Source organism: Rhinolophus sinicus, chromosome 3 (assembly GCF_057876585.1).
Source record: "Rhinolophus sinicus isolate RSI-liver-muscle chromosome 3, RSI-T2T, whole genome shotgun sequence".
Classification (NCBI taxonomy): Eukaryota; Metazoa; Chordata; class Mammalia; order Chiroptera; family Rhinolophidae; genus Rhinolophus; species Rhinolophus sinicus.
Window position 1 is genome coordinate 24,476,460 of NC_142503.1, and position 26,991 is coordinate 24,503,450.

Below are 26,991 nucleotides of genomic sequence, written 5' to 3' on the forward strand. Positions count from 1 at the left end.
AAAAATATTAAAGCATTATGTAATTAAATAAAATCCAGATTAATAAATGGAATGCAAAATCTATTTCAGTAAATTAATGTATTTTCTCAAAAGGAGAGAACCTTATCAGCTGCATTTAAAAGGGAAAACACGAGCATTTTAAGGATGGAGACACTTAGGCTGTGACCTCAGTCTTGTGATTAATCTCACCAACAGCTTGGTTGACAAAGCAGAAATGAGCCAGACCTTTAAAACCATCATTTTGATGCTTTAAAATGCTTGAAGAAACCTACTGCAGTGAGTTCATTGTGACTTGTAAACTCTTCAAGACTTATGCACCAAGAGGCAGACTGGCAAAGGTCAGCCATGTGCATCTGACTCCAGGACACTGAGACTTATTGTGGAGTCACTAATGAGTTTAAGTCTTTTCACACAATTGTGTCTATAAAAACGTGCACACACAAGTGAATTCACTTTCTCAAGATCCTGTATAGAAGTAGTCAGTAACAAATAAGGATCTTACCGATTTCTGATAGAAATTCAAATGAAATTTTTACTTACATTAACCCCCCCACCAATCCCATACCTTTACCCAAATAGAAACTAAAAATAAAGAAACAAGGTCTGTGATCTTGAAAGATATGTCACAAAGTCTATAAACCAAACAGTTCTGATGCCCTTAGAGTTAATTTATTCTAAATTTGGACACAATTCTAACCATCTAGGGTATTTGCTTGGCTGACAGGGAGGGTGATATCAGAACTCCCCGGCCCATCCGTGGGGGTGGAGGCAGATACACACATACACGCCACTGTTCTGTTGGTACATACTCTTTAAAATTTTTTGTAGATATTATAGGGATAGAAAATTGAATTTTAAAATGGCTTTACCACACTCACTGTCAGTTGTTCAATTGCCATCGACTCTCATTGAAAATTAAGGGAACAACTCCAATTGGTCACCCAATCACTCAAACTCTTCATTTGTTTAAAAACACTAGAGCCGTAATTAGCCTGGGGAAGATGTTTCAAAGGAACGTGGTTTGTACAACACCCTGCTACATTTTGTTAAGGTAACTTCTTAACTTCACCTAACTTAAGTAAAATGCTGACTTTTCTGTCAAATAGACAATGCATTCAAATTACGTTAATCCTTTTCTTGAATTTGCCAGGACAAAACTACATCTATTCTGTGATAATTCCATTATCCTTGATACTGCAGACTTACTGGATTGCTCCGGGGACAGAAAGGATTGTGTTCTTGCCCTCTCTTTCCTGCCAGCTCATTTAAGTACTCTGCCATTCTTTCTTTTCGTTTTCTTTTCATCCAGACTTGAATCTCTCTTCTCTCCTTCTCAGTTCTTTGAGGATGTCTACCAGAAGGACGCCGAATCCTGATAAATTTAACAGGCAGGGTATCACTTGATTGTAAATTTGTTATGGAGATAAGTATCACAAGTAAATACTGTTTGTTTGGAAAGATTTTGCCCCATCTTCAAAAAGTAGTATACACTTACAATCTCTAGTCAACTTGCTCTAACTCTCCCCTGAAATCCACTGAAATGACGTCAGAAAGGCCATCAACGGCCTCTTTTCAGTCTTCATCCTACTGGACTTCTCTGTAACTTTGGATACAATTGGCTTCTCCTTTCTGCTTTAAACTCCCTCTTACCTGGGTCTTTTTCTAACTCTCAAAACACTATGCAGCCTCCTGCATTGGCTCCTTCCTTCTGCGCTCACCACTCCAATGTTAAATGTCTTTAAGGGTTCTGCTTTGGACTTCTTCACCTAGATTTATTCCTGGACTATCTCAATCACTTCCGAAACTTATAATACAGAGATGACTTCTAAAGTGCTGCTTTTGTGGATCGAGCCTCCCGGTCCTGCCCACAGCACACTTCCCAGGGGCTGGCCAAAGCTAATGACCGAGCATGGAGGGACGTAGCCGGCCATTCCTGCAAGACACAGGCGCCTCTGATGGAGACTTTGGCTTGATGTGTCACCACTGAGCTGGCTGAAAGGTTCTTAGAACTACACTATACTCCAAGATCCTACTTACTAACCCTCTTCTTTCCCTCTTTCCTTCACAGGGAGGGAGGCGTCAGACTTGCACTGCGGTCTGATGCCCCTCCCCACTTCTGTTTTTACTCCCTTTCCCCTCACATACATTTCTCTCATTAAACCTTGTGTACATCTAATCCCATCTTAGCTTCTGCTTCTCAGAAGATAACTAACACGAGTAGTACTGAGAGAGGCCCAAGCAAACAGGAGGTTGAGATGGGGATTTGGGGCAGACCCATCACCCAGTGTGTGAAGAGGACACAATCCTAAATGGAAGGTGGGCCAGGGACACAAACGATAAGGTTTATACTGAACACCTGCTTTCCTTCTGGGAGTCTGGACTTGGTATGCGCCAGGCAGACGGTGCCTACCTGACCAGCCTCCAATAAAAACCCTGGGCACCGAGTCTCGACAAGCTTCCCTGGTACACAGCATCTCACATGCAGTGTCACAATCCGTGGCTGGAGGAATTAAGTGTCTGTCCTGTGTGACTCGACTGGGAGAGGATTCTTGGAAGCTTTTGCTTGGTTCCCTCTGGACTCCACCCCATGCACCTTTTCCCTTGGCTAATTTTGCTTTGTCTCCTTTCATTGTAATAAATGACAGCCATGAGCACAGCCATATGCTGAGTCCTGTGAGTCCTCCCTGGGAATTCACTGACCCTGGGGTGATCCTGGGGACCCCAACACAGGGTGAGACGGCACTGGCACTGCAGTCTGACAGCTGTCTCCGCCTCTTCTAGCCCTACCCCACTTCCCCCCACAAATGTTTCTCCAAATAAATCTCTTGCTCATCTAACTCTCATTTTAGCATCTGTATCTGCTAAAATTAATGTACCAATGAATATCACCAACTGAATGTTCTCCTGGCACCTTATATCTAAAACTACATTCTCTGTTTTGCTAAAGGAACCACTATAAACTCAGTCCTCCAAGTAGAGAAAACCATTCTTCTTCCTGACAGTTTCCAGGTTTACTCACGCCTGTTACCCTACACTTGCCATTCTGAGCCATCTTGTGTCTAGACCACTGGAGTGACAGGACCTCTAACTGGTTCTAGTTTGAAGCCCTTTGCTGATGCCCCTGCTGCCTGCAGATGAGGTGACAGCCTGCCTCTGGCCCCCGTGGCAGCCAGCACAGCCAGCCAGACCCTCTCCCCTTCCAAGGCATAAACTCTGGTTACATCTAACGTCCTGCCCTCTGCAAACTGACCATCACACCTCTGCAAATTATATTCTTGCTGCCTAGAATACCTTTTCTTCTAGTTATAAGCCACATGAATTTCTACTGATCTTTTGAAATAAAGCTCCAATACCATAAGTGGGAGGCTGTCTTCTTTGACTGACTCTTTCCCCCAAACTCCTATAGGATACTGATATAATTTGGTCTTATGTCATACTTTTTATAGTTCTATCTACATTCAAGAGTAGAAACCATTTTATTTTTATTCCAATTATTGACATTTAATACATTTATGATATTTATAACATAATCATTAATTTAAAAGAATGCAAATTCCTATTTATGTGATTGAAAGTAACTAAAAGAGTTTTACAAGTAAGTTAGGGTTTGCATGGCCTTGACATGAAGTCATAATACACCGGACAATTTCTATCAGGAACCAGTTCTTAGCTCAGAAAAGGTTGCAAGGGGAAGACATTTTAACCTAATGTTCCATGGAAAGACTATTTAAAATGTATTCCAAGGGTTAAAATTTAGGATAAAGTGCTATCGTTAATTACTTCTAAGATGAAATAGGATAAATTTTTTGTTGTAATTCGAGTGATGAGACCTTGGGAAAACTCACACGATACAAATGTGCTGTATAAGTTAAATAAACCAGTCTATATTCTATTGGGGGAGGGAGAAAATGACACAAACATCACAAAATGTATTTATGAAGAAAAAAATCTAAGCTTTGAGTTTGTTTCATAACAATCATATTAAAATACTGCCAATTTGGAATATTCTTGAACCATAAACACTTTAAATGTGTTAAAAATTAATTATTCAATAATTACCTGGAGATACTTTTAGCTTGTTGTTCTGTTAAGCCCAGCTCCTCACTGGAAACTCCCTCTTTTGTTATAAGGTCATCAATAATGTCTGCAATATCAGTCAATCCTGTCACCTGGAGTGGATCGACTGAAACACTTTGTTTGCCAATGCAATTTGAGAAATATACGTCAGTATCTACAACTTAGTTACATTAAGCAATAATGAACATGTAAACTATGCTCTCCAAGATCATAAATGAACATAAAAATAATAAACATTTAACTATGTTCCTTCTGTTTCTTTAATTCCAGTAATCTTCAGTGGAAAAGCCTAATAACCAATAATTGATGACTTTGTACTTGCTCTTAAAAAAGCAACATAAGGCCCAGGAGACAACTTCTACCTGTCCTGCCTGCCGAAATTTAATACATATGCAGGAAAAGAAAATGTAGCCAATGTAATGTATAGTGTTCTAATTATCTATGTATAACAGTAAGGGATATAAAACAATCCTGTTTCTTAACACAACCCATTCCCGATGGGAATTGCATTCCTTTAATCCATGAAAAAAATGTAGACGTTCACCTACATATGAACAACAAAATTTCAAGAACACATTAATTTATACCCAACTCTAAGTAAAACTATGACTTAATTCTTAAGGTACTTACCTCTCAAATAACTCATCACTGTTATTCACACCTTAAAAAAAAGAAACACTGTTAATAAAAATTTCAGGTCAGCTATTTTTTTATACTTTCGATTATTTACCTGACTTAGAAATTCTATAACCAGAAATGAAAATATTTTTAAACTTTCAAATGGTTTAAAGATATATACATATAGCATATTTATCTTCCTCTTGAATATGCTATTGGCAGTAAATGTTGTCCATATTTTAACATTACAACATTTTTATCCAGAGTACTCTGAATTATACACTTTAGGAGGTACAATCTTTCTTTGCTTTGTACAGTTTAGAATACTGGAGTGCAATTTACTAAAACAATCATAAAAAACAACAGCAAAAATCCTCTGATGATCTAAAAGGAATACATTTGGGAAACTTTCTAATTTAAATCCAAGAAGCCTTTATTGGAAGAATATGACTCAAAGAACAATTGTTAAACCTTGTCCAATATTAACTACATGTATTTAAAGCAAAACACATAATCTACTCAGTTTACTATATGTTTAACCTTCAAAGAGAATTAAATTAATACAGGGAAAAATGTTCTGACATCTCTTCTCAAGAACATTTTCTTGTGAAGATTTTCTTATACTAAGATAAATCCACTCTGCCCCTAAGACTTATACATCCACGTGTTTTTTAATATTAACTAATTTTGCTTTCTTAAGCACATGTGTTTTTTCTTTTATTAATCCTCAAAACAAGGATATTATATTATCTTACATTATCAGTCTGGGCATTTGAGTTCTTAATAGCAATTAATTAAATTTAACCATTAAGAAAAGCCTCCACTACTGAAAGAAAACAATGATAATGGTGTAAGTATAGCTTAATCAGATATAAAACGTCTGTCTACTAAGGAATGAAACTGATTCCTTTTATCCAAGAGCAGAAAAGTGTTATATCCAAATGAATACATTTAAAAATAATTATATAGGAAGATTCTACCCTTACTTCATTTTAAACCATGTTTGGAACTCTTCCTGGGCTGCCGTCACAATTTGCTAAACACAATAGATCAGCTTCATTCCTTGACGATCACAATTCCTTTTTCAAATTTCAAACAGTGACACTCAGCCTGAGCGTGTACTTCACTTATCAGAAATGCCTCTGAATAACTTATGGCTGTTGCCACAAGTTAAATCCGTCCTCAGGGAGAATATTATTTGCCACTTTAAGAACACTCAGCAGAATGTGAGAAAAAGTGGAAACCAATTTCAAAAGAGGACATTTAAGCTATTTCTGAGCACTAGAGGTATAGGAATGACTATGTATCTTTCCAAGAGGCCTACTCTGAAGAAGAAAACACCTATTAGGGCATCTAAATCCTATACTTTTAAATAATAATTAGGTTTCTTTTGAAATTTACAATCAAACGTCAAGAAAAACATTTTAATTTATCCATCTTTCTGATGCCATTTGTTACTTCTCCTTTTTTTCCTCTTGCATCCTAACTTAAGAAGCTATAACAACCCTAAATGAATCACCTTGCACTTTCAATTCTTTTCCTACTTTCTTCCCTTTTGCCTTGAAACATTAGTTTGTATTTATCTCCATCTTGAAATGATCTTTAACTTCATTTGCTTTATCTCATTTTTCTACTTCTTTTTACTATTAGAATTCTTTTTTCTTTTTAATCCTTTTGTATTTTTTTCAATTACAGGTGACATACAATATTTTATTAGTTTCAGGTGTACAACACAGTGATTTAGACATTTATATACCTTACTGAGTGATCACCGTGATAAATCTAGTACCCATCTGACACTATACATAGTTATTACAATATTATTGACTATATTCCTTATGCTATACTTTACATCTCCATGACTATTTTGTAACTATCAATTTGTGCTTCTTAATTTTTTCCACTTTTTCACCCTTCCCCCCAACCCCTCTCTTATCTGTCAACCATCAAAATGTTCTCTGTGTCTTGAGTTTCTTTCTATTTTGTTTGTAATATACATAGACATACAAGCCCAGGAAGTACAGAGTCTCAAGCAAGATGAACCCAAAGAGGCCCACACCATGACACATCATAATTAAAAAGCCGAAGCGAGAATCTTAAAAGCAGTAAGAAAAAAGCAGTTAGTTACCTATAAGGGAACTACCATAAAACTGTCAGTTGATTTCTCAACAGAAACTTTGACAGCAAGAAGGGATTGGCATGAAATATTCAAAGTGATAAAAAGCAAGGACCTACAACCAAGACTCTCTAGGCAGCAAAGCTATCAGTTAGAATCAAAGGACAGATAAAGAGCTTCCCAGACAAGAAAGAGCTAAAGGAGCTCATCACCACTAAACCAGTATTACAAGAAACGTTAAAGGGATTTCTTCAAGAAGAAAAAAAAGATAAAAAATATGAATAACATAATGACAATAACTATATACCTATCAACAGTTACTTTAAATGTAGTGTGTTAAATGCTCCAACGAAAAGACATAGGGGGACTGAATGGATAAGAAAACAAGACCCTTACATATGCTGCCTACAAGAGACTCACTTCAGATCGAAAGACACACACAGACTACAAGTAAAGCAATGGAAAAGATATTTCATACAAACAGAAAAAAAAAAGCTGGGTAGCAATACTTATACCAGACAAAACAGACTTTAAAATAAATACTATAACAAGAGACGAAGAAGGAACCAGCAATCCCATTTGTGGGTATTTATCCGAAGAAACCCAAAAAACTTCAAAGGAACATGTGCATCCCTATGTTCATTGCTTTATTTACAATAGTCGAGATGTGGAGACAACCTGGATGTCCTTCAGTGGATTAAGAAGAGATGGTACAGGGGCCGGCCCGGTGGCTCAGGCAGTTGGAGCTCCAAGCTCCTAACTCCGAAGGCTGCCGGTTCGACTCCCACATGGGCAAGTGGGCTCTCACCCACAAGGTTGCCAGTTCAACTCCTCGAGTCCCGCAAGGGATGGTGGGCAGCACCCCCTGCAACTAAGATTGAACATGGCACCTTGAGCTGAGCTGCCGCTGAGCTCCCGGATGGCTCAGTTGGTTGGAGCGCGTCCTCTCAACAACAAGGTTGCTGACTCCCGCAAGGGATGGTGGGTTGCTCCCCCTGCAACTAACAACAGCAACTGGATCTGGAGCTGAGCTGTGCCCTCCATAACTAAGGTTGAATGGACAACTTGACTTGGGAAAAAAAGTCCTGGAAGTACTCACTGTACCCCAATAAAGTCCTGTTCCCCTTCCCCAATAAAAAAAAAATCTTAAAAAAAAAAGAAAAAAAGAAGAGGTGGTACATATATACAATGGAATATTACTCAGCCATAAAAAGGAATCAAATGTTGCCATCTGCAACAACATAGATGAATCTGGAGGGTATTGTGCTGAATGGAGTAAGTCAGAGAAAGACAAATGACATATGATTTCACTTACATGTGGAATTTAATGAACAAAACAAACAAATCAGAATTCATAAGGGAATCTATATTTATAGCATTTTGACCTGTCTTTGTCCCCAAACTGCCGCCTTCTACTCTTTTTTAAAAAATTCAATTTTATTGGGCTGACAATGGTTAGTAAAATTACATAGGTTTCAAGTGTACAATTCTGTAATAGACCATTTATACTCACATTGTGTGTTCACGACCCAGAGTCAGTTCCACTTCCATCACCATATATTGGATCCCCTTTACCCTCATCTATCGCCCCTCCTCCCGTACCCTCTGGTAACCACTAAACTATTATCTGTGTCTATAAGTCTCTGTTTCTTTGTCTTGTTCCTTTGTTACTTTCAGTTTTATATCCCACATATCAGTGAGATCATATGGTTCTAGACTTTTTCTGTCTTGACTTATTTTGTTTAGCATAATAATCTCAAGATCCATTCATGTTGTTGCAAATGGCACTATTTCATCTTTTTTTTTTTTTTAAAAAAGATTTTATTGGGGCAGAGGAACAGGACTTTATTGGGGAACAGTGTGTACTTCTAGGACTTTTTTCCAAGTCAAGTTGTTGTTCTTTCAGTCTTAGTTGTGGAGGGCGCAGCTCAGCTCCAGGTCCAGTTGCCGTTGCTAGTTGCAGGGGGCGCAGCCCACCATTCTTTGCGGGAGTCGAACCGGCAACCTTGTGATTGAGAGGATGCGCTCCAACCAACTGAGCCATCCGGGAGCTCAGTGGCAGCTCAGCTCAAGGAGCCGTGTTCAATTTTAGTTGCAGGGGGCGCTGCCCACCATCCCTTGCAGGACTCGAGGAGTTGAACTGGCAACCTTGTGGTTGAGAGCCCACTGCCCCATGTGGGAATCGAACCGGCAGCCTTTGGAGTTAGGAGCACTGAGCTCTAACCGCCTGAGCCACCGGGCCGGCCCTCATCTTTTCTTATGGCAGAATAGTATTCCATTGTGTATATATACCACAACTTCTTTATCCATTCATCTATCACAGGACATTTTGTTTTCATGTCTTGGACACTGTAAATAAAGCTGCAATGAACATCAAAGCATACGTCTTTATGGATAAATGTTTTCAGATTTTTGGGGTACATAGGAGAGAGATTGCTGGGTCATATGGTAATTCTATACTTAATTGTTTGAGGAACCTCCACACTGCCTTCTATAGCGGCTGCACCAGTCTGTATTCCCACCAACAGTGTCTGAGGGTTCCTTTTTCTCCACAGCCTCTCCAACATGTTATTATTTTTCTTGTTGATGATAGCCATTCTAACTGGTGTGAGGTGATATCTCAGTGTGGTTTTTATTTGCATTTCTCTGATGATTAGTGATGTTGGGGATCTTTTCATATGACTATTGGCCATCTGTATGTCCTCTTTGGAGCCCATTTAACTGGTGCCCATTTTTTAATTGGTTTGTTTGTTTTTTTGTTGTTGAGTTGTATGAGTTCCTTATATATTTTGGATATTAGCCCTTTATTGGAGGTGTTGTTTGCAAAAATCTTCTCCCATTCGGTTGGTTGCCTCTTTATTTTGTTGATGGTTTATTTTGCTGTACAGAAGCTTTTTAGTTTAATATAGCCCCATTCATTTATTTTAGCTTTTATTTCCCTTGCTTTTGGGGTCAAATTCATAAAATCCTCTTTGAACCAAAGCTCCATAACTTTAGTACCTGTGTTTTCTTCTATGCAGTTTATTGTTTCAGGTCTTATGTTTAGGTCTTTGATCCATTTTGAGTTAATTTAGGTACACAGTGACAGATAGCAATCTAGTGTCATTCTTTTGCATGTGGATTTCCAATTCTCCCAGCACCATTTGTTGAAGAGGCTGTCTTTTCTCCATTGTATGTTTGTGGCTCCTTTGTCGAAATACACCTGTCCATATTTATGTAGGTTTATTTCTGAATTTTCAAGTCTATTCCATTGGTCTGTGTGTCTGTTTTTCTGCCAGTACCATACGGTTTTGATTATTGTTGCTCTGTAGTACAAGCTGAAGTCAGGGAGTGTGATACCTCCAGCATTATTCTTTTTTCTTAGGATTTTTGGCTATTCGGAGTCTTTTGTGGTTCCAAACAAATCTGATGGTTTTTTGTTCTGTTTCTTCTACTCTTCATAGTACACTTTCTCGTGGCTAGTGAAACTGTTAGCCACTCACTTTTCTCTTGACAATCCCTTTGCCAGAGTCTGCTCATCTAGGGAAGGTCTCCTTGCTCTCTAATGGGTGACATTTCACAGGCTGTTTCCTTGGTATTTCCCCTTTTTCTATTTTTCTTGCAGAGAACAGATGAACTCTCTAAATCTTAACTACATAATTCAGTAAAAGGCTCTTATATCTGTTTTTCAAGCCTACACCTCTCATTAGCACTTTCTTATCAAAAAGTAGGTCCTAAATATGGCGACTTATATACTCCAGCATCACCTTAAACTGTTACGTTTGATCTGAAGGTACTCCCGAGTTTGACACCAGACCTAATGATACCCTTGCTCCTACAGTCTGATAACAACCAAGAGCCATTCACTTTTTCCTTCTCCTATTTTACCCACTTACTCAGAGAGTACCATCAGCTGCCTATTCAGAATTCTCCTGTATATTCTTTTCCCTTCCCACAGCACTAACCAGGCACTCACTATTTCACAGGTCAAATGAATTTAACAGCTATGCCTCCCTTCTAGTCTTCCTCAAAACCTCATTTTATTTCTCTGTTCAGAATTCTCCCATGATTCCAAGTATAAAATGGAACTTAAATCTTTTAGACACAATTAGAAGCCCCTATAACCTCTTTCACCTCATCTGTCAATTCTCCCCCAGAAGAGGAAAGAGGAAAGCCACAGGTGACCAAGAACCTACAGGAAACAAACAGATTCTCAGCTAGATGCTTCACATACAATACTCAATCTTCACAACAATTCTGTGAAATGGAAATGATTATCAGTATATGATAACAACTAAAATACAAATGGAATCTAGAAAGAACTAAGAGAAAAAACTACAAGACTTATACCAATTTCTTAATAGCATTTCTTTTATTTAAATGACAGCAATGGCTTTTAAAAATAGCAATTTTTACTGCTTATACTACTTCAATAATGGTAGTAAAACATATCATAAACAGTAAAATCATCATTATTGACCATCAATATCTAGGGCAAAAAAAAATTTTTTTCAACACCATCAATGGTTCGACTGTTGTATTTAGTGTGACCTAGTGTTCATAGGCCAAAATGCATGTTAGTACTATAGAACAGCATTTTTAATTGCCAGCTCCAAATGAAATGGAATGGAAAGTGGCACTGAAGTTTTCTAAATCTCAATATCCTCAACAGTAAAATGGTACTTACCTCAGTCAGGTTTGCACTAGGCTCAATGGATGTAAAACAGCAATGTCTGGCACGTGGCAGAGGCTCCGTGAATTACAACATTATTTTGTTTTCAAATTAAAACTCAAGGTTCTCATAATTGGCAGAGTGTGAATATTTCAATTTTTGTAAAAAGTAAATATAGTAATTCCAGTTATATATTTAACATTAATAAGCTACACAGAGATGACACGTGCTTGCAGCTTATCTTCTAGCAACAGTTCTTCATGTGAATGGTGCAATTTTTAATTTCCCTTTACCCGAAATTTATAAATATTGCAAAATGGCTTGACAAATTCTTCACAACTATATTCCCAGTAAATACTATTCAGTAGTAACAAGAGTATTTTGTTATAGTATATCTTGCAGTATATTAGAAAACAAGAGTGTAAATGAAAAAAGTAAAGAACAATACCAGGAAAAGTTGTATTCTGGGCACTGGAGAGGCTACCAGCTGAATCGGCAAAAGGAAACACACAGGTTTTCTGACTAGAATGAGTTTCTCCTCCGGAAAATTCAGCTTCTAAAGTGTGTTCTTCGTCACTTGGATCTTCCTTATTCATATGAGTCAGAAAATGCACTAATCCAGAGTCTATATTACAATTAAAAGAAAATAATAGAGAAAAACAATCACATGGGAAAGATGTAACACTTAGCTAATACTGCCACATGGCAACAGATATATTAGAAGTTTGGAACATATTATTCTGATAGCTTTCTACTGTATAATGAAATAACTTATGATATATAATATTCACACTCTCCCACTATAAAAAATTATTAAATTTATTATCAAGTTCAGAAAACATGGCAGGTGGGGCTAAAGTGGACAGGCTTCTGCCTGTTATAAAAACACAGAAGACATGCTAAATTTAAAACAAATTGATTACTACACAACAAAGCCCTATAAATAAAGAAATCCTCTGGTGCCAAAAAAGAAATAGGAACTCACAGCTGGACAATAGTGCTGGGATAGTCCAAGGAGGAAGAGAGAGCGTGTTTTCTGCAGAGTGCAGAGGGGGACTGAGCTAGCGCTATATGGCCCAGAGCACTAAAGGACAGCTCTGGCTTAAAAGGGGATAAGAAAACCCTGACCTGGAGAAGCAGCCAAGATGTCTTCTATCTGCCTGGGTAACGAATGGAAGAAAAATAAAACAGTCAGCTCTGTGAAATCAAAATCCCTGTCTTCCCACAAGCAGGTGTGGGATCTGAATTTATACTATCAATGGAGCACAGCTACTCCAAGCCAAGAAATATATACAAAAACTTGTCCTAAAATTTTTTTTCTACCTCAACGACAGCAAGAAGCAAATACAAAACCACTTCAAAGACAAACATACACAATTCAGCAGAACTTCCCTAAAGATGATAAAATATTACAAGTCAAACAAAGAAACAACCATGAAAGAGAGGCAGTATGCAGATTCAACAATTGAGAATATGCACGAGTGGAATAAAACAATCAGAAATGGCATACAATATTATTAAAGTCATTAAATAGATAAAGGGCATAGAAACCACAATAAAAGAACATGGTACTATACCCAAAGAACAGATAGATTTAAAAAAGAAACATAGACATAAATAATGTAGTCACCAAAATTAAAATCCAACACAAAGATGACATGGCAGAAGAGAGACTTAGTAACCTAAAAAACAGATCTGAAGAAATCACTCTGAGTACATCACTGTGAGATAAAAAGGTGGAAATTAAGAAGTGGTTAAGAGATGGAATAGAATCTCAAGGTCCGATGTACCTCCAATAGATGTTTTAGAAAACAGAACAGAAAGAATGGGAAGGAAGCAACACTCCAAAAGAGAATAGATGAAAAATTCCCAATGTTAATCCTGCAAATTAAAGAATGATTCCTATTCCCATATATAATAAATAAAAAGAAATACACACTAGAAACACTATCAAAAATGCAAAATAAGCCAAAACTAAAGAGAAAACTTTAAAAGCAATAAGAGATAAAAGAACAGCAATTAGACAGCACATACGTAGTATAAACTGAGAATTAGAAATGCCAGTAGATAATGGAATAATATCTTTATTTTTTATTTTTTAAAATTGTTTCAAAGGAGGGAGCAGCTCACAGTGGCCCATGTGGGGATCAAACCAGCAACCTTGGTGTTATCAGCACCCGCTCTGACCAACTGAGCTAACCAGCCACCCCCTTGGAATAATATCTTTAAAATGCTGAGGGAAAATACTCATCAACTTAGAATTGTGTACCCTGCTATAAGCCATCACTATAAGCTATTTTCAAAGACAGAGAGAATTTACCACTCACAGACTCTAAATGAAAGAACTAATAAAGGAAGAAGGAAACAATCCTCAAAGAAATTAATATAAGAGGCAATTGTGGGCAACAATAGCAGAGACAGAAAATGCCAGAGTGCATTTCAGGCAATAAGGGTAAAGGATTACTTCATGAAACTGTGTTTTGGTTTTATATACCTATTGTATACATATTTACATTATTTAAATCACAAGTTTTAAAAAAGCAATTGAGGGCAAAGAAAATGGCAAACATGCTGATAAATTCAAATAAATATTGACTTAAAAAAAGACAAGGGAGAATAAATGGGAGGTTTGAATACAAGGCAGAACTAGGGGTGGCCGGATAGCTCAGTTGGTTCGAGCACCAGCTCTTAACAACAGGGTTGCCAGTTCAATTCCCACAAGTGTTTTTTTAAATGTTGACAACCGGCAACATTTGAACACTGATTAGCTACAGAACAATACTAAGATTTTTAAATAAGGCCTGACAATATTATTATGACTATATTTTTAAAAACAACACTTTTTCTTTTAATGTTACATATAAAATATTTATGGATAAAATAATGTGCTGTCTGGGATTTGCTTCAAAATAATCCAGGAAAGGTGGGAAGAATGGGTGAGTATATATAATACATAAAACAGGATTGGCCATGAGTTGAAAATTGTTAAAGTTGGTTGTTGGGTACATGAAGATTAATTGTACTATCTGTCTTCTATTGAAATGTTTGACATTTTTCATAGTAAGTTTTTAAAAAGTAAAATGTATCAAAAAGAGATATACCAGGCAAAATAAAGCAGAAATGTAAATATTAATGTTAGAGAAAATTGACTTTCAGTCTAAAAGCATTATTGGAGATAAAGAGTCATCATTTAATGATAACAGAGACAAAATTCAACAAAAACATATAACAGTTATGAACTATACTCATTTTATGATGTAGTGTCAACTATATAAAGCAACATTTAACAGAATTACAAGGAGAAAGAAACAATTCCACAATCACTGTGGTTAATTTTTTTATGTACCCTATTAAGAAATTAATAGATCAAGGCAACCAAAACCAATTTGACACAATATAGAAAAATCTCGGGCCGGCCCGGTGGCTCAGGTGGTTGGAGCCCCGCGCTCCTAACACCCGAGGTTGCCGGTTCAATTCCCACATGGGCCAGTGAGCTGCGCCCTCTACAGCTAAGATTGTGAACAATGACTCTCCCGTCGGCATGAGCTGCTGTGTGCTGCTGTGTGCTACCAGGAGTGGCCAGCAGCCAGCATGAGTGGCTGGCAGCCGGCGAGAGTGCCATGACGTGCTGTGAGCAGCCGACCAATGACTGGCAGGGAACTAACTCAACTGGGGGCGGGGAGCGCAAGGCTCATAACACCAGCCTGGGCCAGGGAACTGTGTCCTACACAACTAAACTGAGAAACAATGGCTTGAACTGGAGTGGGGGGGTGGGGGTGGGGGGGAGGGGGGAGAAGCGGAAGAAGGGAAAAAGAAAATCTCAGTAAGTTATAAGTGTGGCGTGTGTGTGTGTGTACACAGTTGACCCTTGAAGGAGAGGGTTAGGTGTGTAGTCAAAAATTCATGTATAACTTTTGATGACTCCCCAAAAACTTAGTTGTCCCTCAGTATCTGCGGGGGCTTGGTTTCAAAACCCCTTGTATACCAAAATCCTCAGATGCTCAAGTGCTCTATATAAAATGACACAGGTCAATGCATACAGTTGCCTTTCCACATCTGTGAACTCCCAACTGTATTGAAAACAGTACAGGTATTTATTGAAAAAAATCCACATATAAGTGGACCTGCACAGTTCAAACCTATGTTGTTCAAGGTTCAACTGTATGTATATCTGTATCTATCTATCTATATATATATCCTACATAAACCAATAGAAAATGCTTATTTTTTTCTAATAAACATAGAACATTTATAGAAACTGATTATATATATTAGACCACAAAGGAAATTTTAACAAATATCTAAGAATTGATATTATCATATACTTATCTAATCACAATACAATGAAAATGGAAATAAATTACAAAAATATAGCCCAAATTCCATAATATCTGGAAGCCAAAAAACTCTGAGCTAAAGAAGAACTCCACACAAATAACAAACTATTAGATCTGAACAATACCCAAAGATGGTACATATCGACACTCTTATCTGAGTCCTTGCAGGAATATGTTCAGCCTCAAATGCATATATTAGAAAAAAAGAAAGAACAACATTAGGAAGAAAACCAAGAAGTCCCCAAAAACAGAAGAGATAATAAAGCTAAGAATAGAAATTTATGAAGAACAAAATTGAGAAGCAATAGAATCAACAAACCAAAGAATGGTTTCTTGAACACTTCAAATTGTTGACAAGACTGAATGAGAGAGTATAGATATAAATAACTATAGATGCAGTAAAAATTTAAAAAAATAACTACCCTAATTTCATCCTTTCAATAAGAAATGCAAAAACTTAACACTTCACCATTCCAGGCCATTTAATAAGAACCTCAAATCCCAGCTCAGCTGATGACCACAGATAAACAGCAACCTCAGCACAAAGCTGTGTCTGTCAGCAGTTTGTGGCTGGTGAGGTGGAGTCACAGAAATAAGATGCAGCCCACACTGCCCCACTCTGCTGTAAAAGCCAGAATAGGTGATACCATTGGCTTCTCAGAAAAAAAATGGCCCGAAGTAGGAGCCAGTCACGTTATCACTGAAAAAATCCTTATCTAAAAACTGGAGGGCTTGATGGCTTCAGCTCACATATGAAAACTGTATTTCTGGTATTCCCAAAAGGCAATACTTATTCTTTCAAAGCAAGGCTTCAGAATCACCCCACAATCCCTCACAAACCTTTTTTAGAAATACTAATTGTTCTTGAAGCCATTGTTTTTTCAGTTTCAGGGCCAGAAGACAATTCAATGTGACCTAAAGGTCGAATCTGTAGAAAAACACACAATATAACTGCTATAAATTTCAAATTATCATCAACAATTTTATGTAGTTTTTAAACATTTGCATTAATGCAACAAATGAAAGAAACGGGATTAAATCCAACATGAGCTAACCAGTGGGGATTGATGATGAGGAGGAAATTTTTACTTATTTGCAGCTTAACTGATTCAGCCTTTTAAGAGACTCAGGAAAATAGCATCATATAATTTTAGAATGGGGAGAAACGTTAACTACCATCTAGACAAAACCTTTTATTTTAAAGATGAGAGAACACGGTCCAGAGAAATTCAGTGACTTTCTTAGTGGCAGAAGCTGGGTTTGAACCCAGGTCTTCCTGGCTCCTACTCAGTGCCTGTCCATCGTATCCCTCTGCCTCCTTCAGGCCTATGAACTGTTTTCTTAACTAAAAGGGGCAAGTCAAAATCTTTATATTTATGTGTGCATAATAATAGAGAACATCTTAAACCAATATGCCAAATCCTTCACTTAAAATTAATGCTATTTCCTTCAAAGTAGTCACCTTGGAAGACTAAATACTTAGCTAAGTAGCATTACTTAATAGTAGTTCCACCACGTATATTTTTTCAGTGTAGTTTTGTCTTAACTTTTTTCTTTTTTAAACTGTTTATTTATTTTAAGTGTGTTTTTCCAGGACCCATCATCTCCAAGTCAAGTAGTTGTTTCAATCTAGTTGTGGAAGGTGCAGCTCACAGTGGCCTTGTTGTTAAGAGCACCGCACTCTAAACAACTGAGCTAACCAGCCGCCCCCTAGTCTTAACTTTTTAATAAGTGTTAATGTTTGGATTAAATAAATGCTATAAATCTAATAAATACATCTTTAAAATGTCATCATGCTAGCAACCTGGAATATTTGTTAGGTTAAGTCAACGATGGAATTCTTATCCTTCAGACCAACTTGCATTTCCCAATATAAGGCTTTAACACATTCAAAATATTTTTACAGTTTTTTCTTTAATTTTTATTTTATATAAACTTTACTTCCTAAAAAAAAAGGACAGGATATTTGTGCAAAATAATTAATGTTTGAGACTTCTATATGTCTAAATACCTTGATATACTAATATACATAAACATTAATCTATTATGAATACTTTTTTTTTTTTTAAGGAGGGCACAGCTCACAGTGGCCCATGTGGGGGGATCAAACCGGCAACCTTGGTGTTATTAGCACCATGCTTTAACCTACTGAGCTAACCGGCTACCCCATATGAATACTTTTTTATAAATACTTTTTAAAGATACAGAAAACTTCTAAGGAAGTTTCATTGCATAGAATATTTCAAAGAAATTGAGAATTCCAAATGTTAAGGACAACAATATTTGTAAAGTTATAAAAATCATGCTTAAGAAAATAATACTCTCGAGAGTGTGCTTTCCCCTTTTTAATAAACCCACTGCTTGCTTGGCTTATTCAGTGTGTCTTTGCATTCTTTCCTGCGCCAACCACTCTCTGCTAACACAGGGATGCTACCCACATCTTACAACACACAGGACAGCCGCCCACTACAACGAATTATCAGGCCCACTGTCAATAGTGCTGAGAGGTTGAGAAAACATAGCTTAACGAAATCAAATTTCTCATTATTTTGAAAAATCAAGTGTCTAAAACTTTATCACACTATAAATCTAATTACGTGATAAGAAACAAAAAACTGAAATAAAGACAGTCTACCTTATCACAATGTGGGTCTAGCATTCCGTGTCTGGGGAAATCCTGCTCTATGTTCTCAGCAATGGTCTGTATTGCTAGCAGCTGCTCATCAATTCTCTGAAGCTCAGAGGTGAGATGCTTTAGTCGGCAAGCTGCAGAGCTGGGCGCAGGACGAGTGGGGGAGTTGTCCTGCAGCAGTTCCTGCAGTAGGTGACCTCGCAGCCGATAATCTTCTGCAGCATCTGAATGTGAGCTCTGTTCTTTGAATCGAAAATCTGGTTTCGGCATATCTAAATATGAATAAAGGTAACATCAGAATTGATTATAATGAAAGGAGAGGCAGATGCTTATGATCTAATGTTTTTGAAGATTTCAATTTAAGTCCACATAACATTCCCTTCCAAATCAGTTTTAATTTAATATACTTAGAAATACCATTTCAGCTTCTCGACTTGTGAGATTTGTCTTTGTTGTAAGAATATATAACAGAAAAAAATAATACATAACAGTGTTACTATAACCATAACCTCCATAAACAAAGCAGTTTGAATGTTACTTTTAGCCTCTGCTACAAAACTATACTTAATCAAAAAGCAACTTTCAATCTTTATGGCTTTTTAAAACTCTACTTGAAAACCAACAATGTCATACGGTAAAAGCTAGACCCAATGTTGGCCTGATCCACGGGGGATTTCAGGCAAACGTTAAACGTCCTGAGACCAGTATCAAAGCAATGACTCTCCCTACTCTTAAACTCAATTGATTTCTTGTTCCAGAATTGAAATACTTCTTTCTTAAATGTGTTCTCTCCTGGCTTCCGGGTCTCCTCCCTACATTGCTCTTCCTTCTTAGTCATTGGATCTTCTCCTGCCACCTACTCCTTTGCATCAGTATTTCCTGGGGTACCAGTCTCAGCTGACTTGTCTTTTCACTCTTCCCACTCTCTTGGAGTGGTCATTGATGCCCTCAAATTCACAAGGCACTCTTTCTGAGCTCCAGCCCCTTAAATCCATCTGTGTCCTCGATATCTCATTTAGGCTGCCCCAAAGCAAGTTAAACTAAACTCGTTGCTTCTGCCCCTCCAACTCGCTCCCTTTCTTATTCCCAGCTCAGTGAATAGCATTGTCATTCACCCGGTTTCCCAAGCCAGAGACCTGAGAGTCTTCAAGGTTCTTCTCTTTCCTTCAGATCCAAAGTGACACCAAATAGCGATGAGTTACCTACCAAATATATCCTCCATTCCTACCAGCACTGCTTAGCTGAAGTTTCACAACAGATGGACCCCAAATAGCACCCCTGTCACTAACTTATTTCACTCCCATCTAGTCCATCTTCCACACAGGCCTAGAGAGATCTTTTAAAACACAATCTGATATTATCCTTTTTCCACATGAAATCCTTCAGCGTTTCTCTAATGCCTTCAGCTTAAAACCCCAAAAGCCTCAGTATGAGAGAAAATGGTATTCAGTCTTTCCTCTGCCTACCTTTCCACTCTCCAGTTCATCTCTTGCTAGTTCTTAAAAAAAAAAAAAAAAAAATCCCATACACAAAACTCCATTAACTCCAAGCACTCGGAACTTTAATTTCCTCAAACTCAGCAAGCTCCATCAAACCCGAGTCACTGTACAATCCATTCTCTCAGTCTGTGTGCCTTCTCTCACAAAATCCCACTTTTCTGTAAGATTCCACTTAGATGCCTCTCCCCTAAATAGCCCTAAGCCTCCCAGAGATGGATTGGGTGCTTTACTTCCCAAGAATCCGTCCATGCCACCAGGACAGCACTTTCCATGCTGTACTATAATCACTTCTATGTCTCTGTTCTCCTTTCGCCCTCTAGGTGAGCCACGGGCAGAGAACCTGGGCTTACACTCTTCTTCAGCTCTGACATCTAGTGCCTAACTTAGTGTTTCCTGAATGAAGAGTCGCTCAAATGAAGCTCATGATGCCTGTCCTAACTCACAGAGGTTTTCTGAAGATCAAAACACGGGACAAAATAATCTGGGAAACGTGAATTGCTAAATGAATGTAGGTAGTGCATATTATATTTCAGTCCCACCTGCCCTTCCTGTTTTTCAGCAGCCTGAAGTGTGTCCTTTAATTACTCTCAGGAAAGAATCTGGTGTACAATCTTCAAGTAGAAAATAAAGCAAAAAAAAGATGGACATGCTCAAAATCCAGCATGGCCTACACCCACAATGATCAAGCTTCCCTTTCTCTGGAGAACCTGCTCCGCTCCCGATGAGTAAGAGAAACAAGGAGGACTAAACGCTGAGTTCCAGTCACTCCGCAGTGCTCGCCCCCTGCCCAGCAAAGCGCTGCTTGTTATTGCTAACAGTATTCCGAGCAGAGATGGTTCCTAAAAGAGGAAGCTCCTGTCATTCAAAACAGTGAGCAGGTCCCCACCAAAACGGATTTTATTTTTCATTTTAAATACCTAGGGACGCTGTCCCTCTCTTTTTTGCCTGTAATGCAAATCCCACCCAACTCTACTGTATGGCTATATTCTGAGTATTTAAAGTATATTATGTAAATACTATGATGGAATAAAATATAAAACTCTTCTTTTTAAATTGGCATTTTAAAGTTCTTCTCTTTACTGAGTGCAGAAGGGTCCACTGACATATTTCATCACCAGGCAGCCTCCCCGGAGAAGGATCCTTCAAAAGGCTGATTATAGCCTTGATCTCACTGATGGAGGCTATTAACCTCCATCATGACAGGCTTACTGTCATTCTGAAATGCTGGCCTGAGATATTCAGGGGTCACAGAGAGATGGGTCTAGTTCCAGTTGAAAACAAAACTTCAAAATTCAACTGATGTGAAAATGAAGGGAAACTAACAGGGTACCTAAGTAGCCACCGGCGTTTGGTTAGCTGTAACCCTCCTGACACCCTATGAGGTGGTGTCCCACAGAGATGCAAGTGAGGATCAGATAAGGTTAATTTTCTTGCAGAAAGTCTCCAAAGGTATTGAGTAACAGAGCTGGGATTGATACCCTGTTCTGTTCCATTTGAATCTAAACTCTAAATTTAAATGATCTTTTCACACAGCCTGAAAGCTAGATGTATGCTAGCTTCACACAACCTTCCTCCACTACCCATGCATCTAGCAGCCCTATGACAGGAGAGAAAGAGAGGGCGATGGTTTCAAAATCGGAAATGCTGGCACTTACCTGTCTATGCAGCTGTAACATACATGCCCTGCCACCCATCCCTTCCTTGCCCCTCACTTCTCCTGAGCGTCCAATCTTGATACACAATGAACAGGCAGTGGACTCTGCACCCAGGTATCTGACAACCACAAAGCTGGGTTTACTCCTCGTAACAGCTGTGGAACCCGGAAGAGACATTGGGTCTCTGTTGTAGGAAGTCTGATTGCATATTAATCTAAACAGTCACAGGATGCAATAACTAGGTTTTGAAGAAATATTCTTCTAAATCTTGCAAATATTTAACAATAATAAAACCTGACTTGTGACCGTAAAATGGAATATTTTACTAATAATGTACTGTTGGCAACCATGCCTGTGTATTTTCTATGTCCTATTCTAGAATTTCCCACCATTTTAAATATGAGAATTCCTTTTTAACACCAAAACACTCATGAAATCCAACAAGGCATTTATTTTTAGCCTCATTAATTGAGAAAAGACATATGTACCAATAGATCTGTAGTCTCCTTGTGAACTATCCATGGGTCCCAGTTTTGGAACTCTATCTCTATCTATCTATCTCATTTACCTATGAGCCCCCATTCTCCACAGCAAGGGAAAAGCCTTTTGTTTCTTTTGCCATTACCACGTTCTAGTGCTTATTTCTAACAGAGCAGTCATTTGGGGGAGGGGCCGAGTCGCGCTATACGTCTACGGCACTCACCTTTGTCCGACTCTACATCTGATGCTGTAGGAGAGGTGATTCCAGGCTCCGTCACCTCTGTAATGCCTGCTCTCAGGCTACTTCCATCCAGACAGGATGGAGACACTTTTGTAGATTTAAAAAATAAATCCGTAGCAGAATTGGCAGAGTCTGTCAAGAACATGAAAGGCATATAAAGACTGAGTCTAAAGTTCTAAACAAGGTATTTAGAAGATGAATAGCACATTTCTAAGTGTGAATCTAAACATCTAAAAATACAGTGGGTTTGCAGGAGAGCTAAGAGATTAAGCAAGGTTAACAATGGTATATTAAAGAATTTTTCAAAATGTTTTTTAATTTATTAAAAAGTAGGAAAAATTAATACCTTGACTCTTAAAACTGCATGGGGGAACAGCATTAGTGACGGAAGCTGCCACGTAATGTAACTCTGCAGAAGATGGGACTTCTAGTGGCTGTTCGATGACATCATCTGAAGGCTCTTCTCTAACAGGTACTTCCTCTAGCTCATCAGCTTCGATGTCAATCACGTTTATGTAAGTGTGTCCCACCTGAGCCCAAACACACACAATCAAAGAGGGTTACATCCTTTTACTCTATATGGTCCTATAAAAAGGTTTAATTCTGAAGGCAAGAAGAGTTCATATGAGCCTAATTTAGGGAAAGCTGCAAGAAGTGTGCTTTATAGTCTTAGTTTACAATACTTTGGGGCATAATATTTAAATCTTAAATTAATTTTTGACATTTCCAACAAAGCTACATAAGTGAGATTTTCAGACTCATTTCATCTGTACAATTAAGTAACGAGGATGACCATAATAACTGTTAGTGTAAGTATATTATTAAAATTTGTGAATAAAACACAAACCAAATTTAGTACCCTATCAGATGCTGAAGATGACAAAGGTTTCTCCGATATTTCGTTAGAAAGTTTCAGATTTAGACATACATCTGGAGCCAATAGTTGAGGAACATTCAAAGATTCACATTCTGAAAATTAAGAAAAGAAAACTGAAGGATATAAAAAAAATCTGTAAATAGCTCTAAGTCATTAACTTTGTGAGAACAAGTTAGCAACAAACAACATAAAATGTACCCATTGAACACAAACTTCTCAGTAGAGGTTTTACAGGTATAATTAAATTAAAGCAAATGCTATTCTAAAGGCAATTTACCTTAGAGTAATTCTTAACACTTTGTAAGCGGGCATTTTCTCCGCCAAATCGCGTCGTAACGCGGGGTTTTTTTGACATTTTCTCGCCAAAATTAGACTTTCCGTAAAATATTCATATCTTTCGATATATTTGATATTTTTCTATGAAACTTTCAGTGTTTTAGTTTAAAAAGAGGTCTCTATTTATTTACTTTGCAAAATTTTTGCCGGTTCCAACTAGAGGCGATATGACGAGTTTACTCGTTTCCCACAATGTGTTAATTAAATGCAGATTGACTACTGCTTTTCTCATAATAAAGTGTATGTAAGTCATGTCAAGAAAATGTTGTATTTCCTATTTCCATTTCAGATACATTAAGTCATGATTGTGTATTTAGGAGAATTTCAATCAAACTAGATTTTAGGAAATTAACCCGTAATTGATTTATTGTTTACTTTCAGCTGTTCATCTGTTCATTTTAATAGCTTTATTGAGATATAATTCACACCCTTTAAAAGGATACAATTCAGCGGTTTTTAGTAAATCCACTGATCCCATAGCTAAATTTTACCAGTTAAGAGGTATACCATCTAAATATTATAAAACTCATTAGTTTCTTATTCAAAAGTAAAATAAAGAAACCTGTCACAATAGGTCAGCAGACAGTCTAACTCTGTGCCTTTTGTCCTCGGAGTCTAATCTTATTTGCTAGCATTTAATAGAACATTACTTTCAAATTCTATATGCAGAATATAACTCATTGTCATAGTGGGTACTGGAAAGTTGGTACCAAGGCTTGAATTTAAACCATACAGCAACCATAAAACTAGAAAAAAGGAAAGTGAAAATACTAAATTATCATTCTATCTCTATTAAATCAATTTTTTCGGTTTAATTTTTTTTTTTTTAATACGGGGTGGTAATTCCTGTTTTGGCATCATGCAGACATAACCTTTCATTAGTCATGGCTTCTCAAAAAAAAGAAAAAATCATACCTGATGTGGAGGAAATGATTTGTTGACTTTTACGACATTCAGAAACAACTTGAGAAGCAGCTTCTTTATCTTGTAGTCAATTAGGAGATTTGAGGCAAAAAGAGACAATAGAAAAAGAAAAAAGATTTCACAAACAGAAAAAATTAAATATATGAATGTAGATTTTTAGATATTGGTATAAAAGGTAGTAGAAAAGTAGATTGACAGCTTAAAATTTTAATTAAAAAAAGTAAGATAATTTCAGATGCTATTATTATTCATATCCTGGGCCTGAGAAACTAGATGAATAACAGGCTTCTAGCAAATAGGCTGCAGACTTTAGAATACTGCCAAGCAACAAGGAACTTCCAAGGGCTTTCTCCAAGATACATTTAAGAATGTCTCAAATGATTTATCTGAAGGAATCCAAAACACTAATTTGAAGAGACATATGTACACCTATGTTCACCGCAGCATTATTTACAATAGCCAAGATATGGAAGCACCCTAGGCGTACATCAATAGATGAATGGTACATTTATACAGTGGAATATTACTCGGCCATAAAAAAGAGTGAAATCTTACCATTTGCGACAACATGGATGGACCTAGAGGGTATTATGCCAAGTGAAATAAGTCAGAGAAAGACAAATACCATATGATTTCACTTACATGTGGAATCTAAAGAACAAAATGAAGAAACAAAATAGAAACAGACTCATAGATACAGAGAACAAACTGATGGTTGCCAGCTGGGAGAGGGGTTAGGTGAGATGGGTGAAAAAGGTGAAGAAATTAAGAAGTACAAATTGGTAGTTACAAATTAGCACGGGGATGTAAAGTATAGCATAGTGAATATGGTCAATAATATTGTAATATTAATAAATATATATGGTATCAAGGGGTACTAGAGTTATCGGGGTATCACTTCATAAATTATATAAATGTCTAACTATGCTGTACACCTGAAACTAATATAATATTGAATGTAAACTATAATTGAAAAAATAAAATTCAAGAAAAGCTCAAACGCACACTTATCACACAACATACATGCTCAACCTCATTCAGAAAGAAAAAAAATTGAAAAAACAGTGAGATGTCTTTTTTGACCTTTTGTATTGGTAAAGATAAAAGAACTAAATAATAGTGATGACAAAAAAGGCTCTTATGCAAGAAGATAACTCACTGAAACATTATGAGAGAAAAATACTGGAAACCACTAATGTATTCAACAATAAAGAATTAGTTAAATATTTAATGGCATATATGGAATAAGGAATATACTTACAAAGTACTTTTTGATGATATGGAAATGTTTGGCATAAATAGAAGTCATAGTTAAAAACAAAGGATACAAAATACAGGTAACCCTTGTTATCCAAATGTAATCCATTCCTGCAAATGTGCTGCACAGTCTTATACCAGGAGACTTTACTGCATTATTTCAATGGGAACAAAAAGGTTTCCCAGCCCATCCAATACTCCCAAACATCATTAAACAACTCTTAAACCCCTGAATAACTATCCATCAATGATTACTATATAATATAAAGCATTTTAAACATCACTTAACACATATTTAATCCATTAATTCGTGTGCAATAAGCAAAACAGAACATATCAGATACAACTTACCTTCAACACCACAGACAACATGTACCATAATGTCAGTAAATAATGAAATAATATGTTAAACGTACACTTTAACTAGATAGTGTCCCAAGGTACCTGGGGAAAAACAAACCCTGGAACCCATGAAGGGTTAAAAGTCTTAGGGGAGACAGCAATAATATCTGGAAAATGAGAGTGCAGACAATGAGGGTGCACACCTGTACTATGTATCACATCTAACTATGTAAAATGTACAAAAGAAGAGGATAAGAAAAAAATGTCAAAATGTTACTTTTGAGTGGTGTTATTATAGTTCATCTTCTTCATAGCTTGCTATATTATCCAAACTTTCCACAGTGATATTATTTTGAAACCATACCAATAAATACTATTTTACAGTAATATAAAATTAGAAGTTTAAAAAGGTTTTAAGCATTTACAAGGTTCCATACATAGTTAAGAGAAACTTTCCCAAATATCATACAAAAGAATTACTACAACACAAAGGGCAGAGCACTTATATTAATGAGGACAATTGTCAGGCAAAATTTCAAATAATAGCTTCTCCGACACTTATTTCCTCTATTCTTGGACACAGTTACATACACCCTTCCCCAATTAAATCCAATCTAGTCTTCTTCCCACTCAGCTTTACTAACCACAGATCCAGGCCTCTCACTGTTAAGCATGAAATTCCAGTGAAGACAATTAATGGAACAGAGAATTCAAATTCAAAACATCATTTCTACTGATTTAGGATGTAGTCCATCGCATTTTTGAACAAAAATTTCTATTATAATTAAGATATCATAAATTCAATTTAAAATTTGATTTTAAAAGTTTAAAATTTGTAAAGTATAGGCTAGGGTTGGGGACAAGAACCTGGAATGAGCAACTAAGATCATATAATTTAAAATTCTCTGTAAATCAATCTTGAAGAAAAAGTCGAGATATAGTAAATGTT

General features: G+C 37.0%; 1 protein-coding gene and 1 long non-coding RNA gene across 8 annotated transcripts in view; one reads left to right on the forward strand and one right to left on the reverse strand.

The window, feature by feature from the left end:
• LOC141570719 (uncharacterized) overlaps positions 1-21,614 on the forward strand; it is a 30,110-nt gene extending 8,496 nt beyond the window's left edge. Inside the window, exon 4 of one of the 2 annotated variants that reach the window (XR_012495163.2) lies at positions 20,251-21,613. This is a non-coding gene — a long non-coding RNA (uncharacterized LOC141570719). Of the gene's footprint in view, positions 1-20,250 lie in introns of both variants that reach the window. The other variant, XR_016020608.1, reaches the window with a different exon arrangement.
• Positions 1-26,991, reverse strand: part of CPLANE1 (ciliogenesis and planar polarity effector complex subunit 1) — a 96,714-nt gene that overhangs the window by 9,529 nt on the left and 60,194 nt on the right. For 3 of the 6 annotated variants that reach the window (XM_074328988.2, XM_074328987.2, XM_074328990.2), the window contains exons 39-48: positions 24,435-24,503; positions 23,154-23,275; positions 22,653-22,836; positions 22,289-22,438; positions 18,435-18,703; positions 16,640-16,727; positions 11,911-12,087; positions 4,708-4,738; positions 4,060-4,191; positions 1,207-1,372 (exon numbers count right to left, since the gene is read on the reverse strand). In XM_074328988.2, the coding sequence (XP_074185089.2) occupies positions 1,207-1,372; positions 4,060-4,191; positions 4,708-4,738; positions 11,911-12,087; positions 16,640-16,727; positions 18,435-18,703; positions 22,289-22,438; positions 22,653-22,836; positions 23,154-23,275; positions 24,435-24,503 (1,388 nt within the window). Of the gene's footprint in view, positions 1-1,206; positions 1,373-4,059; positions 4,192-4,707; positions 4,739-11,910; positions 12,088-16,639; positions 16,728-18,434; positions 18,704-21,585; positions 21,741-22,288; positions 22,439-22,652; positions 22,837-23,153; positions 23,276-24,434; positions 24,504-26,991 lie in introns of those variants that run through there. The other 3 variants (XM_074328989.2, XM_088796490.1, XR_012495161.2) reach the window with 3 other exon arrangements.